The sequence below is a fragment of the Mercurialis annua genome, linkage group LG3, assembly GCF_937616625.2.
Source record: "Mercurialis annua linkage group LG3, ddMerAnnu1.2, whole genome shotgun sequence".
Taxonomy (NCBI): domain Eukaryota; kingdom Viridiplantae; phylum Streptophyta; class Magnoliopsida; order Malpighiales; family Euphorbiaceae; genus Mercurialis; species Mercurialis annua.
The window spans coordinates 16,532,664-16,548,760 of record NC_065572.1 but is presented as its reverse complement, the minus strand read 5'-3'; the positions used below and the strand labels follow the sequence as shown (position 1 = coordinate 16,548,760).

The 16,097-nt window shown below is 36.2% G+C and overlaps 2 protein-coding genes across 2 annotated transcripts; both read right to left on the bottom strand.

Moving 5' to 3' along the window:
- Positions 1-762: 762 nt before the first annotated feature.
- On the bottom strand, positions 763-2,421 carry LOC126672381 (uncharacterized). Its single transcript, XM_050366331.1, has 2 exons — positions 1,732-2,421; positions 763-1,620 (listed from the first exon to the last, which is right to left on the bottom strand). Exons 1-2 carry the CDS (start codon positions 2,419-2,421, stop codon positions 763-765), a joined length of 1,548 nt encoding a protein of 515 aa, XP_050222288.1.
- Positions 2,422-5,359: 2,938 nt separating this feature from the next.
- On the bottom strand, positions 5,360-6,832 carry LOC126672380 (uncharacterized). Its single transcript, XM_050366330.1, has 2 exons — positions 6,143-6,832; positions 5,360-6,031 (listed from the first exon to the last, which is right to left on the bottom strand). The coding sequence occupies exons 1-2, from the start codon at positions 6,830-6,832 to the stop codon at positions 5,360-5,362; spliced, it is 1,362 nt and encodes a 453-aa protein (XP_050222287.1).
- Between the last annotated feature and the right edge of the window lie 9,265 nt (positions 6,833-16,097).

Here is a 16,097-nt window from a genome sequence, read left to right as displayed (position 1 = left end):
AGAATTAACATCTCCTTTCCAAAGAAAACGCATCATGTATGACTCTAGTTGTGACTGAATTGCTCGCGGCATACTAAAAATAGACATAAAATACACCGGAACACTGAACAGCACAGATTTGATAAGAACTAACCTTCCTGCGGGAGAAAGTAAAGAACCTTTCCATAAAGCCAAACGCGACTTGAAACGCTCCACCACATGATCCCAAGCACCCGTAGAGAGTCTTTTTCTGGCTAATGGCAAACCCAAGTACTTTATCGGAAACGCGTCAATCCTGCAACCAACTACCTCCGCCGCTGCCAATATATCCATCTCGCTAGTATGAATTCCCATAATGGAGCTCTTATGGAAGTTGATAGTAAGCCCCGAGATTAGCTCAAAACATCTAAGAATACGAGTCAAATTCTTAAGATGATCAATGTCATAAGGAACATATAAAATGGTATCGTCCGCGAATTGAAGCATCGAGATAGGGTCCTGATTTCCAGCATAAGAAAATCCCTGAGTTAGCCCCAATTCCATAGATTTATCAAGTAAGCGCTTCAAACCCTCCACCGCTATGACAAATAGATATGGAGAAATAGGGTCTCCTTGACGCACTCCCCTCTGTAAGCTAATAGGATCAACAGGGCTGCCATTAACCATAACTGACGTAGTGGCGGATGAGAAAAAATATGAAATCCACTCTACCCATTTTGCAGGAAACTTCATACAACTCATAACCGATAACAAATAACTCCAATCAATGCTATCAAAATCTTTCTAGAAATCAAGCTTTAGAACAAGCAATTTCACCTTATTCCTCGAAGTTGAATGGACGAACTCATTGGCAATCATCGAGCACTCCTGGATACTTCTTCTTTTAAGAAAAGCATGTTGATTTTCAGACACAACTTTGGACATCAACAGTGCTAATCTCCTCGAAAGAGTCTTCGATAACAATTTGAAGAAACCATTAACAAGACTAATAGGTCTATAATCCTTAACATTGGCTGAGCCCGCCACCTTTGGAACAAGAACCATAAAGGATGTATTAATACCCTTAGGTAAGATGTTGAACCTGAAAAAATCAGAAAAAAATTCCACAAACATATCTTTCATAAATGGCCAAGCTTTCTTGTAAAAAAAGAAGTTAAACCCATCCGGCCCTGGAGCTTTCTTCTCTCCACAAGAACAGATAGCGGCAAAAATCTCCTCTTCTGAGAATGCCGTGACCAGCGAATCACTTTCAGCCGGTAACAAACTGCTAAATTGCAGCCCTGTAATATCAAACTGGATGATGTCCCCTCTGCTATATAAACGACTATAGAACTCTCTGATATAAAATCTGATATCCTTAGGCTCCGTGTAAATTAAATCGTCGAATTGAATCGAAGAAATAAAATTGTTTCTATAGTGAACCGAAGCCATGTTGTGGAAAAACTTAGTATTTCTATCACCTGCAGTATTCCACTTTAATCTTGATTTCTGAACCCAAAGAGATTCTAATCTCTTCTCAGCTGTCCACATATCCTCTCTAAGACTAGACAACTCCTGCTTCTCCTCTTCAGAAATAACACCCGCATCCCCGGCAATCTCCTTCAATAGAATCTTCGCCGATAGTTCCTTGATCTGTTTAGCCTGATCTCCAAACACCTCTGAGTTTCAAGCTCTAATCCGATGCCTCAACTCTTTTAATCTTTGAATGAGATTCGAAGAAGACAAACAAATGTCATTCCAGCTCTCTTTAACAAATTCTTCGAATTCTTCATGTTCCCACCACGCATCAATGGACCGAAAAGGTTTTGGACCCCAATCGACAACCTTATCAGATTTAAAACAAATAGAGACATGATCAGATTGTCCTCTAGGTAATGATGATAGTGACATCCTTGGCCATAACGCACTGACTGAAGCCGAAACTAAACACCTGTCAATCCGAGATCTAGAATGAGAATTTTGCCAAGTAAACGTCCTACCCTGAAGAGGAAGATCTAGCATCTTGGCGTTGTTAATCAAATCCCGCAATGCCAACATGGAGGGAGTGAAAACCGTCGCATTTAACCTCTCCTCTAGATGCAGCGTTTCATTAAAATCACCACTTATGAAGATAGTACCCATGAAATTTAAAAAATCATTTAATTGCCGCCAGAACAACTCCCTTTCCAAAGCAACGTTACTCGCATAGATCAGAATGTGACGACAAGGACGGGCCTCAAAAACAAAATCCATAACAATACACCGATGCCCTTTCGTAATTATAACATTACGAAGCAAAATAGAATTCCAGATAAGCAACAAACCACCAGAAGCGCCAATAGAGGGAATAAAATCAAACTTATAATCCAAGTTAGGCCATAGCTTATTAACAAGAAAGTCATTCACAACCTCTTTTTTCGACTCAATTAAACCAATAAATGAGAGGTTGTGAGTAGAAACCATGCTTCTAATAAAATTCTACTTCCTATTGAAAGAAAGACCACCTCGACAATTCCAGGAAACAAAAGATAACGGCAAAGACATAATAACTAAAAAAACCTTGAAAAGGAAAAAAAGTTACTATTTCAAAGCCAATTTCTCTTCTAACTTCGACACTGTTGCTGATTTGGATTTTCGATCAAAAATCCCCAAATCGTATCCGACTTTCCACGTTTTGCTTGCCTCATCATCCGGAGTAACTGCAGAGATTTTATCACAGCTCTTACTATTTAAATGGTTCATGTTCTGTATATTAGCGTCTGAAATTTCCCTCTCTTCCTCTGACTGTGAAACTGAGCAGCTCGTAATCGCACCTAGCACATTGAGTTTCTTCAGTGGCCTCACTGTTGATTTAAGCCTAACTGCAGTTGGTAATTCTACATCAACCTCCCTTGAATAACCTTTTAAGTTCAGACCTGCATTCTCAAATTCCACTTCTCTTTGTTTCACAGTTAACTCCACTACTGTACCCTCACTTAACTGAACAAGAGCTTGTTCTGTTAACCCATCAGAATTATGGACTGAAACTGAGTGCTCCCTTGAATTATCCACCGCTACCTGCTCTAAAATTTTTGTAGGAGAGACCTCTGATTGTTTTTCTTGTGAAAACGATATTTCTTGTCCTCTGCAATAGTTGACAGTAATGTTCTCAGCTTCATAGAAATTCCCCTCTGACCTTCTGGTTGAAATTACATTCACAGCTTCAATATCTGCCCTGATAGGACCTCCCAATTGTTGCTCATTAAAATATCCTCTAGTTCCCTCCTCTAACAATGAGTTCGGTACTACTGTATTGAAGGAATTCAGCAAATTGACTCCCTTAATTGAAGAATACAACCCATTATCTAAACTGCCTATTATATTCTGTGATACCTCTTCTCCTCCGAACTTCCTTGAATACAAGGAAATATCCATGTCTGCAAACCAAACTCGTTCAGATGTTTCTGCCATAAAAACTTCGCATGTCTCTTCTCCAAGCTGTACATTAATGGACTGATGGATGAACTTGCAAGAAGTGGAAATCAAAACAAGTCCTGTGTCCAAACGTTCCCTTTCCTCTACCATCGGATGAACATTGATCGTTTCTCCCAACGAGTCCCCAATAATTTTAAAGATTTTTGAGCTCCAATGCATTAAGGGGATTCCTGTCACCGATACCCATACAAGTCTCAAAAAAAGCATGTTGATAGTCTTCCGCCCAAATAAAGGTTTGAAAAAAATCCGTGAGAGTTGGACCGATATTCACAATAAAATCCTCCGCCTTAATGATTGACTCAAATGTGAGCAGAATGAGATTGCCTCCCATCAATGATACCTTCTGTACCACAATATGTTTCTCAATCAGAAAATTCTTAGCATGTAAAATATCCTGAATAACATTCACCCTTCCTACAATCGAACGCAACATCCAATCTTTATTGACCGATTCCATCCTCTCCTCGCGAATTGTCAATACTTGCTTTGGGTCAGACCCTAAGCTGTTCGTTATACGTTGAACGACAATCGATTTTGAATCCTCAATCATCACCTGGCTATATAATCTTCCATCTCTGAATGTAGGAGAGGAGATAATCTTCGGTACAACCTTCTTCATCTCAGGTTTCGAAACGGGATTCGTTTTGGTTGAAGGGAATCGAGATACATAAGCCCTTAGTTTGAATTTTCCAATTGTCACCATATTCAATTGGCTAAGAATCCAACCCATGGGTTTATTCGAATCAGGTCTCAAAAACCCAAAACTGCAATTCCTTTTGGTTAGCTTAGTTGCCAACAAAACTCTACCTACAACCCCATATCTTTCAAACACCTTTTCTAGGTCTCGGAATCTCCATGTTTTAGGATAGTTCTCAAAGTACACCAGTCTTGATTTCTCTCCTTGCTGTGAGTTAGGATTATTCAATATCCTAGGATTTGCAACGTTGCTGCATGGAATGATAGGGTTTTCTCCCGCTGGAATAGTAACCTCCAGGGAGATGGGATGCTGCCTCTCTGAGTTATCGTAGACTACCTGCTGCTGACGGTTGCTGTTGATGACGTTGGTCAGAGCTCGTTGAAAGCGGTGCTCGGGACTAGGGTTCCACCTATCCATCGCAGACGTTTTTCCAATTCTTTTATTAAGTATATTATTAATATTAATCTCTTAATTACTTTATAGTGAAATTAGACTCCTATTTCAAACTGAACTTACAGTCCTATTCGAATCATTATAACTGTATTGAACTTCTTTTAAATTTGATTTTTATCAATTGATTAGATAATTTTTATTAAAATTAAATTTGTATTTAATTTTGTAAATCTATTAATTATTGAAGGCCAGTATTGTAAATTTGCCTGTCCCTACTAGCGTTTCGCCACGTGTTACACCCGTGAGCGACATTTACATGACCCGTTATATTTATTAAATATTAACTAAATTGATTAAAATTGTAATTATATGACCCGTTATATATGTTAAATATAATATTTAGTTTTCAATAAATTATCGTGAATATAATTTTTTTAATTTTTAGTTATAGCATGTAAATGATGTTATATGACCCGTTATATATATTTAAATATTAAATATTATATCTTAAATATTTTGAAGTAATACTTTCATTTTGATATAATTTTTAAACTACATACTTAATATTTAAAATTTTAATTTTTGAAACCCCTCTGGAGTATAGAATACAAAAACACTCTTTCTGTACTAAATTTTTTGATTTAATACATTGCTAATATGTTTGTCAGATTGCAATCACATTTGAGTTAATGCACCGGAACTACATGATTAGAGATTAGGGGTGTGCAGAAACCGAACCAGACCGTGAAACCGAACCGAACCAAACCGTAATTTGCTCTATGGTTCGGTGATTTGGTGACAATGGTCTGGTCCGGTTCCTGATATAAGGAATACCGGTTATCGGTTAACAAGACTAATAGGTCTATAATCCTTAACATTGGCTGAGCCCGCCACCTTTGGAACAAGAACCATAAAGGATGTATTAATACCCTTAGGTAAGATGTTGAACCTGAAAAAATCAGAAAAAAATTCCACAAACATATCTTTCATAAATGGCCAAGCTTTCTTGTAAAAAAAGAAGTTAAACCCATCCGGCCCTGGAGCTTTCTTCTCTCCACAAGAACAGATAGCGGCAAAAATCTCCTCTTCTGAGAATGCCGTGACCAGCGAATCACTTTCAGCCGGTAACAAACTGCTAAATTGCAGCCCTGTAATATCAAACTGGATGATGTCCCCTCTGCTATATAAACGACTATAGAACTCTCTGATATAAAATCTGATATCCTTAGGCTCCGTGTAAATTAAATCGTCGAATTGAATCGAAGAAATAAAATTGTTTCTATAGTGAACCGAAGCCATGTTGTGGAAAAACTTAGTATTTCTATCACCTGCAGTATTCCACTTTAATCTTGATTTCTGAACCCAAAGAGATTCTAATCTCTTCTCAGCTGTCCACATATCCTCTCTAAGACTAGACAACTCCTGCTTCTCCTCTTCAGAAATAACACCCGCATCCCCGGCAATCTCCTTCAATAGAATCTTCGCCGATAGTTCCTTGATCTGTTTAGCCTGATCTCCAAACACCTCTGAGTTTCAAGCTCTAATCCGATGCCTCAACTCTTTTAATCTTTGAATGAGATTCGAAGAAGACAAACAAATGTCATTCCAGCTCTCTTTAACAAATTCTTCGAATTCTTCATGTTCCCACCACGCATCAATGGACCGAAAAGGTTTTGGACCCCAATCGACAACCTTATCAGATTTAAAACAAATAGAGACATGATCAGATTGTCCTCTAGGTAATGATGATAGTGACATCCTTGGCCATAACGCACTGACTGAAGCCGAAACTAAACACCTGTCAATCCGAGATCTAGAATGAGAATTTTGCCAAGTAAACGTCCTACCCTGAAGAGGAAGATCTAGCATCTTGGCGTTGTTAATCAAATCCCGCAATGCCAACATGGAGGGAGTGAAAACCGTCGCATTTAACCTCTCCTCTAGATGCAGCGTTTCATTAAAATCACCACTTATGAAGATAGTACCCATGAAATTTAAAAAATCATTTAATTGCCGCCAGAACAACTCCCTTTCCAAAGCAACGTTACTCGCATAGATCAGAATGTGACGACAAGGACGGGCCTCAAAAACAAAATCCATAACAATACACCGATGCCCTTTCGTAATTATAACATTACGAAGCAAAATAGAATTCCAGATAAGCAACAAACCACCAGAAGCGCCAATAGAGGGAATAAAATCAAACTTATAATCCAAGTTAGGCCATAGCTTATTAACAAGAAAGTCATTCACAACCTCTTTTTTCGACTCAATTAAACCAATAAATGAGAGGTTGTGAGTAGAAACCATGCTTCTAATAAAATTCTACTTCCTATTGAAAGAAAGACCACCTCGACAATTCCAGGAAACAAAAGATAACGGCAAAGACATAATAACTAAAAAAACCTTGAAAAGGAAAAAAAGTTACTATTTCAAAGCCAATTTCTCTTCTAACTTCGACACTGTTGCTGATTTGGATTTTCGATCAAAAATCCCCAAATCGTATCCGACTTTCCACGTTTTGCTTGCCTCATCATCCGGAGTAACTGCAGAGATTTTATCACAGCTCTTACTATTTAAATGGTTCATGTTCTGTATATTAGCGTCTGAAATTTCCCTCTCTTCCTCTGACTGTGAAACTGAGCAGCTCGTAATCGCACCTAGCACATTGAGTTTCTTCAGTGGCCTCACTGTTGATTTAAGCCTAACTGCAGTTGGTAATTCTACATCAACCTCCCTTGAATAACCTTTTAAGTTCAGACCTGCATTCTCAAATTCCACTTCTCTTTGTTTCACAGTTAACTCCACTACTGTACCCTCACTTAACTGAACAAGAGCTTGTTCTGTTAACCCATCAGAATTATGGACTGAAACTGAGTGCTCCCTTGAATTATCCACCGCTACCTGCTCTAAAATTTTTGTAGGAGAGACCTCTGATTGTTTTTCTTGTGAAAACGATATTTCTTGTCCTCTGCAATAGTTGACAGTAATGTTCTCAGCTTCATAGAAATTCCCCTCTGACCTTCTGGTTGAAATTACATTCACAGCTTCAATATCTGCCCTGATAGGACCTCCCAATTGTTGCTCATTAAAATATCCTCTAGTTCCCTCCTCTAACAATGAGTTCGGTACTACTGTATTGAAGGAATTCAGCAAATTGACTCCCTTAATTGAAGAATACAACCCATTATCTAAACTGCCTATTATATTCTGTGATACCTCTTCTCCTCCGAACTTCCTTGAATACAAGGAAATATCCATGTCTGCAAACCAAACTCGTTCAGATGTTTCTGCCATAAAAACTTCGCATGTCTCTTCTCCAAGCTGTACATTAATGGACTGATGGATGAACTTGCAAGAAGTGGAAATCAAAACAAGTCCTGTGTCCAAACGTTCCCTTTCCTCTACCATCGGATGAACATTGATCGTTTCTCCCAACGAGTCCCCAATAATTTTAAAGATTTTTGAGCTCCAATGCATTAAGGGGATTCCTGTCACCGATACCCATACAAGTCTCAAAAAAAGCATGTTGATAGTCTTCCGCCCAAATAAAGGTTTGAAAAAAATCCGTGAGAGTTGGACCGATATTCACAATAAAATCCTCCGCCTTAATGATTGACTCAAATGTGAGCAGAATGAGATTGCCTCCCATCAATGATACCTTCTGTACCACAATATGTTTCTCAATCAGAAAATTCTTAGCATGTAAAATATCCTGAATAACATTCACCCTTCCTACAATCGAACGCAACATCCAATCTTTATTGACCGATTCCATCCTCTCCTCGCGAATTGTCAATACTTGCTTTGGGTCAGACCCTAAGCTGTTCGTTATACGTTGAACGACAATCGATTTTGAATCCTCAATCATCACCTGGCTATATAATCTTATTAATCTCTTAATTACTTTATAGTGAAATTAGACTCCTATTTCAAACTGAACTTACAGTCCTATTCGAATCATTATAACTGTATTGAACTTCTTTTAAATTTGATTTTTATCAATTGATTAGATAATTTTTATTAAAATTAAATTTGTATTTAATTTTGTAAATCTATTAATTATTGAAGGCCAGTATTGTAAATTTGCCTGTCCCTACTAGCGTTTCGCCACGTGTTACACCCGTGAGCGACATTTACATGACCCGTTATATTTATTAAATATTAACTAAATTGATTAAAATTGTAATTATATGACCCGTTATATATGTTAAATATAATATTTAGTTTTCAATAAATTATCGTGAATATAATTTTTTTAATTTTTAGTTATAGCATGTAAATGATGTTATATGACCCGTTATATATATTTAAATATTAAATATTATATCTTAAATATTTTGAAGTAATACTTTCATTTTGATATAATTTTTAAACTACATACTTAATATTTAAAATTTTAATTTTTGAAACCCCTCTGGAGTATAGAATACAAAAACACTCTTTCTGTACTAAACTTTTTGATTTAATACATTGCTAATATGTTTGTCAGATTGCAATCACATTTGAGTTAATGCACCGGAACTACATGATTAGAGATTAGGGGTGTGCAGAAACCGAACCAGACCGTGAAACCGAACCGAACCAAACCGTAATTTGCTCTATGGTTCGGTGATTTGGTGACAATGGTCTGGTCCGGTTCCTGATATAAGGAATACCGGTTATCGGTTAACGGTGCGGTTTTGGGGTTTTGGTTAACCGAATAAACGAAGGAACCGAAAGATATAAAACGACGTCGTTTTATATACACGTGTGATGCGTGTGAGAAGCATCTGGAAGCCTTTGAAACCTGATTAATTCCCACCAAACCGACGTCGTTTACCCTTCATATAAAAGCCTTCTTATATTTTTTTAACCCTAATTCTCTCATTTCCTCTCTTCACTCGCAGCCGTTTTCTCTCTGATCCTCTCTTTTGTTCTTCTTCTTCATTTTTCATGAAACCCTAAATCCTAATTAATTCTCTCATCACTCATCAGTCTCTGATATTCTTCAGTCTTTTCATCTCCTAATTAATACCTTACCTTACATACACTTAATCATGTGCAGTTTTCTCAGATTAAAATGCGTTTTTTCTTGGTAAGTGGATGACCGATGGAGCTATCTGACTCTGATTTTTTTATTTCATCTTTAATCTATGCTCTGTCTAATATGATTTTATGGTTTTTGTGTTTCTGGTGTTGAATCTATGGTGTTTGTGTGCTTACTTTGTGAACTCTGATATGGCGAATCTAACGGATCTGCTAAAAAGGTATGAAGTATGAAGCTGTAATTTTTTGATAAGTTATTTAAAATCTTTGTTCTTTATCTAATCTTTTTTCTCTGGTTTTGACTTTTGATTCATGAACACCTACCTGTCATGATTCGAACCGTTGCTGTTTGATATGGTGAATCCGATTCGAAAAGGTATGATTCGTATGATTCATGAAGATGATTTGGCAAGTTTTATCTTTAATCTTCAATTTATAACCTAAATCATAATCTAATATGATTTTATTTTCTCTGGTTGGTATATGTTTTGTTGCTGTCTGATGTGGTGATTATTTGGATCTCTGGACGTGTTGCTGGCTTTATTGATGAACCACTGATCTTTTAAAAGGTATGCTACTAAGCCTACTATGATCTGTTATCTATTGACTATTCTATTTATTTGTTGTTGTTGGTTTGGTTGAGTGACTTGAGTCTGTTTGATGTCATCTGCTATAGGTCTACTGGTTTATATTACTAATTGGTGGTGGAAGCAATAGATTGTGTGGAGTCTGTCCCTGTCTCTCTGTTTGAAAAGATTCATTAACTTGGTGAATCGTTGGTGGAAGCATTATTATTGGTTGCTCAGTTGCATCTTAATATGGTGAGAGTCTATTATTTAGTATAATTTAGTTTATTGTAATTTGTATATTAGTTGCATCATTTGGTTCATTGATTGGTTGCATTTGTGTTTTGGTCAGAGTCAGATGTCTAACTGTGAGCAAGAGCCTGTTGTTGTTGCTTCTTCTGCTGATAGTGGTGAGTTACCTCTGGCCTCAGAACAACAGCATGGTGCTGCTGCTGAGGGCTCATCTCAGCCCTCTCAGCAGCAACATGTTGTTGATGCTGATGGTGCTGGAAATAACCCAAAACCAGTAGAAAAGAAAAGAAAGGCAGTTGTAATGAGATCCAAGGTTTGGGATCACTTTGAACGCATTTGTGATGAAAATGGAAAACTGCTATTGGCTAAGTGTCTGTATTGTGCTAAAGTGTATAACTCTGATACTAAATTGAATGGGACCTCAACACTTAGATCACACAATATGGCATGTTTAAAAAATCCTCATAGTAAAGATATTAGGCAAGCCTTACTTACATTGCAACCTGTTAAAAATGTGGGTGATGGGGGAGATGGGGAATTAGGAACTTGGAAATTTTCACAAGATGCTATTAGGGCTGCTCTTGCTTATATGATTGTGGTTGATGAGTTGCCATTTAGATTTGTTGAGGGTATGGGTTTTAAAAAGTTAATGAATGTTGCTTGCCCTAGATTCAAAATACCATCTAGATGGACTGCTACTAGGGATTTCCATCAATTGTACCTAGATGAAAGGTTAAAACTGAAAACTTTTTTAAAAACTCAGAGTCAGAGAGTTAGTATTACAACTGATACTTGGACAAGTATTCAGAGGGTTAACTATATGTGTGTGACTTGCCACTGGATTGACAATGACTGGAACCTTCATAAGAGAATTATTTCTTTTGTCCCTGTTTGTGGCCACAAAGGTGATTACATTTCTAAAACTTTAGAAAACGGCTTGCTTGCATGGGGTCTGAAAAAGGTTTTCACTGTCACAATGGACAATGCTGGCAGCAATGACACAGCCATTGCTGCTTTTAAAATTAAATTGCAGTCATGGGGCACAGATGTAGCTAGATGTCAATATTTGCACATGAGGTGTATTGCACATATTTTAAATTTGGTTGTTTCTGATGGTTTAAAAGACATGAACTCATCTGTTAAGAAAGTTAGGGATTGTATTCGATATGTTAGGAATAGTCCATCTAGACTGAAAAAGTTTAATGATCTTGCTTTTGATGCTGCACTTGGTACTAAAAAGTCATTATGTTTAGATGTGCCTACTAGATGGAACTCTACATATCTTATGCTTGAGACTGCTTGTCTGTTTAAGTCTATTTTTGATTCTTATGAGGAAGTGGATGAATCATTTAGAACAGACATGGCAGACAATATTCCTAATTTTCTTGATTGGGAAAATGTAAAGAAGTTTGCTAGATGTCTTTCTTATTTCTATATCACTACTTTGAGGATTTCTGGATCCTTATATGTGACAGCTAATATGCATTTTCAAGAGATTGTTGACCTGTCTTTTATGTTGGATGAAATGATTGCAAGTGAGGATTTACAGATTGCACAAATGGGAAAAAAAATGAGAGAGAAGTTCAACAAATATTGGGGTGATCCCCATAAGATCAACAAACTCATTTTTTTTTCACATATTCTTGACCCAACTTCTAAAGTGCATGATTTGAAGTTTGCTCTGTCTAATTTATTTGGTGCTGAACATGGACATGTCTTGTTTGAAACTGTTAAGCATGAGTTGACTGAGCTGTTTGTTGAGTACAAGTCTAGTGAGGGAGGGTCTGTTTTTGCTCAAATGCCTGTCCTGGCAGTGCCACCTCCTGCTAAGAAACACATTTCTATTATGAAGGCAAAGTTTATGGAACATAATAAGGAAATGGGAGAAACTGGCAGCAAGAAATCCGAGTTGGAATTATACCTGAGTGAGGCCACAGTTGAGAACGATGATGGTTATGATATTTTGAAGTGGTGGAAGCTAAACTCAGGTCGTTTTCCAGTCCTTTCGAGGATGGCTCGTGACATACTTGCTGTTCCAATTTCAACCGTTGCTTCTGAATCTGCCTTCAGTACCTCTGGCAGAGTTCTTGACTGTTTCAGGAGTTCATTAACTCCAAAGTTGGTGGAAGCATTGGTGTGCACCCAGGATTGGCTTCGGGCAGAGACTGTTCCTCTGGTGGTTGAAGAGTCTCTGGATGAACTTGAAAATTTTGTAAAAGGTTATGTGTTCTAACCTGTAACTCAGTTGTTTTTATCATTTTTATTGATTGATTCATTATGTACTTGGCTAATATATTATTTTCTCTGTTAAATGCAGATTTGCCAAACTGAATGAGTCATTCAACTTGAAGTTGGACTCTTTTGGTGATCTATTTTTGCTTTTGGTGGAAGCATAAGAATGATGTGTTTGTTCTGTCCCTGATTTTGGTTCTATCCCTGTTTTGGTTGCAAAGAGGCTACTGAAAAGCCTCAAGTCCTGAACTGAAAGTCTGAAATGGTGGTGGAAGCCAGATTGATAATCTTCATTTTGAAACTGTAAAGTGTTCAACTCATTCTCTATTTTTTTTCAATTTTTTCATTTCTAAAATTTTAAACTCTAAAATTTTGAACTCTTTCTATTTTTAATTATTTAATGGTTTTGAATTTTTTAAGTTTTTAAGTTTTTTAAGTTTTAGCTTTTGTGTCAAATTATGAATGTTTAATTTAAGTCTTTTACCATGTATTATTTCTATTTTCTTCCTTCTGGATCCTTAAAACTTCAAAATTCTGTATTCAGATTCCTTTTTTGCAAAGACATTACTATTCAAACTTAAATTATTTTACTTACCTTCTCAGTTTTAATTTTATTTCTTTTTTTTGGCTGTGATGAAGCTTCCACCACTTCAAAATCTGACCTACATAAGGCCTTTTAATTTGCATGAGATGGCTATGTGTATATTTAAATCACAGAGCAACCGTGCGAATAGGATCGCCTTATAATGATCTGATAATTTTAACATTCTGAGCCCTTTTTTTTAAAACCTTTTTAGACTTTAGTATCTTTTAACTTTAAGTTGATTGAGTTGGTATATTTTGTGTAATCTAAAACTGTAATTTTTTCATTCTACACAGAATGAAATTCTGGTAGTGTGAATTTGCTGGTTGCTGCTTGGCCACTTCTTCTGAGTTCCTGCAAATTCTGCCTACATACATGCCTCTTTTTTTTGATGCTATATACTCCTGTTTTTTGTAAAGGGTACAGAAACATACAGATTCATTGATTATATTGTAATTTGTAAATGTTGCTGATGATATGTAATAGATAGCAATTTAGAAATTATAGTAATACATTTATTAGCTTCTTGTAAGTTGAACTTTCATAGTACAAAATGTACACATTATTTGTACTGCAACCAAAATGGTTTAGTAGTTTGATTTTTACTTAATTTTACAGGCTTTTGTATGTATTTTTGTGTATAAAAATGGGCCTATTTGTCAGGCCCAAACCGAAATCAAATCACCGAAATAACACCGAACCGACCGACAAATTCGGATAATTTTTTTTTCGGTTTTTAGCTAAATTATCTACGGTTCGGTTGATGATTTATACAATTTCGGTATAGCCGGTTTTGGCAATTTCAAAACCGAACCGACCGAACCGAACTGATGCACACCCCTATTAGAGATAGACTTTTATACAACTTGTTTTTTGTTTAATTGTTTCCTTTTATTTTTACGAAAACAAAAAACAATTCTAATTTAAATATAATAATTCTATTAGTACAGACAGTTTTTATTTTAATATTGAAATTAATTTTTTTATAAGAATTTTAATTAATATTATCTTAATAATTATACCCTTAATAAATTTTATTTGTTCTTATTTTCCGCTGTAAGAGCCCTAAACAGCACAATAACACATGACTAAAGCAGGTGTAACTGAAAAAGAAAAATTCATTTATTCATGACTAACAGTAATTAAAACCTTGGCCACATGCTCTCAGTTTAGTATTTTTTTCTTTCATAAATCAACACAAATTCCTTAATACATTCTCCTCTCAAAAATATACCTAATATTTTTGTCGAATCAGAAATTAATAAACACAAGATTAACAAATACTAATTTAACTATTTTTGGCCAATTCAATTAGTTTTTCGGCCGAATTAACATAATATAAGTTCATAAACATGTGATATTTATCTCATTGGAAACACCAAATTCCTTTGATGAATTTTTTTTGTATAGTTCGGTTTTTTTCATGGACTTTTAATTCATATTGGAAACCAGTGTTTTAAAAACCGAACTGGTGATTGAACCGCTGAAGTCACCGGATTCCGGTCGGACCGGTTCAACCGGTTCAACCTCCGGTTGAACCGATTGGACAGATCGTCCATATATTAGTAAATATGGTCGACAATCGGGCACTACTCAACAAATTATAAAGTTTGACCGGGACAGTGGGTGAATGGTGAACCCCACTTAAAAGAAACATTTCCTTTTCTTTTTATAACCTTATAAGAAAACCCTAATTTCTAAGATTCATATTTCTCCGCCTCCTTTTACACACTTGCTTTTCTTTCAATTTTAAATTCTACACATAATTAAAACAAAAACTAAAGATCACTTCCATTTTATCCATTTTCTCAGCAAAAGGATTCCACTTTTCTCCATTATATAATGCTTAAGTTTCTTTTCTTTCACAAAATTTTAGTATTTGTAATTTGTTAAACTAGCTTTTCTTTATACTTTTCTAATTTTGCTCCATGAGAATCTATTAAGTTCGGACTTGTCATGAGAAAAAAAAGAGTATCTTCTTCTATTTGAGCTGGATTTTCTCTTCTAACTTTCTCACAGGTAAAATAACCTTGAAAAATGGCAGCAATGGATTTCCACCATTATAATAAAAAAACGAACAGTTTCTCGCCACCGGTGATAAGCCATGAAAATCCATCGCTAATTTTAAAACACTGGTGAAAAGTGAAATCTGAAGAAAACCCTAATTTTGGATAAAATGGTTTAAATTTTCGTTTTGATATAACCGGCCGGTTTCTACATTTTTCCGGTTCAGCGGTTCGGACGGTTCTGAACGGTTCTGAGTGGTTCAATCCGGTTAAACCAGATTTCCGGTCCAAAGGTGTGTTTTGGACCGTTAGAGCAGCCGGTTGGCGGTCGGACCGGTCGGACCGGCCGGTCCGGTCCGGTTTTTAAAACACTGTTGGAAACACCAAATTCCAAAGAGGAAATTAGGCCCGGCACGGAGAAAGTGCTAAATATTCTCATGAGTACAGCCCAACTAATTTTATTGCAAAAATACGATACAAACTGAGCGTTTCTTCTTTTTAAACTTTTCTTTTTAAATTTTGCAGATTTTCTTCTTGAAAATTACGATTTTTTTCCTCTGTGTTCAATTCGTCTTTGTCTTCAAACTTCATCGAAATCTGATCGGCTATGGAGATCCAAGCCTTTACAGAGCTCAAAATCCTCCATTTTCATGGCCTTCTTCTCTTGCGTCGCTTGGCTTTACATTGCCGGACGGTTTTTTGTTTTCCGATCATTTCTCACTTCATTTCATAAATGTTGAATCGTGATTGACGAAAAATTTATAGATTGCTGACTAGATTTTTGTTGATTGACTCTGATTTGAGCTCATCGGAAGTGATAATTTAGATAATCACAATTTATCTGCTGAATTATTAAATATTGATTATGTTATAACAGATTGTGGCAAGATGCGGAAAGCATAACGTTA

What these genes read in the sequence shown, in the direction of transcription:
- LOC126672381 (XM_050366331.1), bottom strand. Translation starts at nt 2,421, where the DNA reads ATGGTTTCTACTCACAACCTCTCATTTATTGGTTTAATTGAGTCGAAA. An exon ending in ATGAAGAATTCGAAGAATTT is followed by an intron (nt 1,621 to 1,731) that starts GTTAAAGAGAGC and finishes TTTGGAGATCAG; the next exon opens with GCTAAACAGATCAAGGAACT.
- LOC126672380 (XM_050366330.1), bottom strand. Translation starts at nt 6,832, where the DNA reads ATGGTTTCTACTCACAACCTCTCATTTATTGGTTTAATTGAGTCGAAA. An exon ending in ATGAAGAATTCGAAGAATTT is followed by an intron (nt 6,032 to 6,142) that starts GTTAAAGAGAGC and finishes TTTGGAGATCAG; the next exon opens with GCTAAACAGATCAAGGAACT.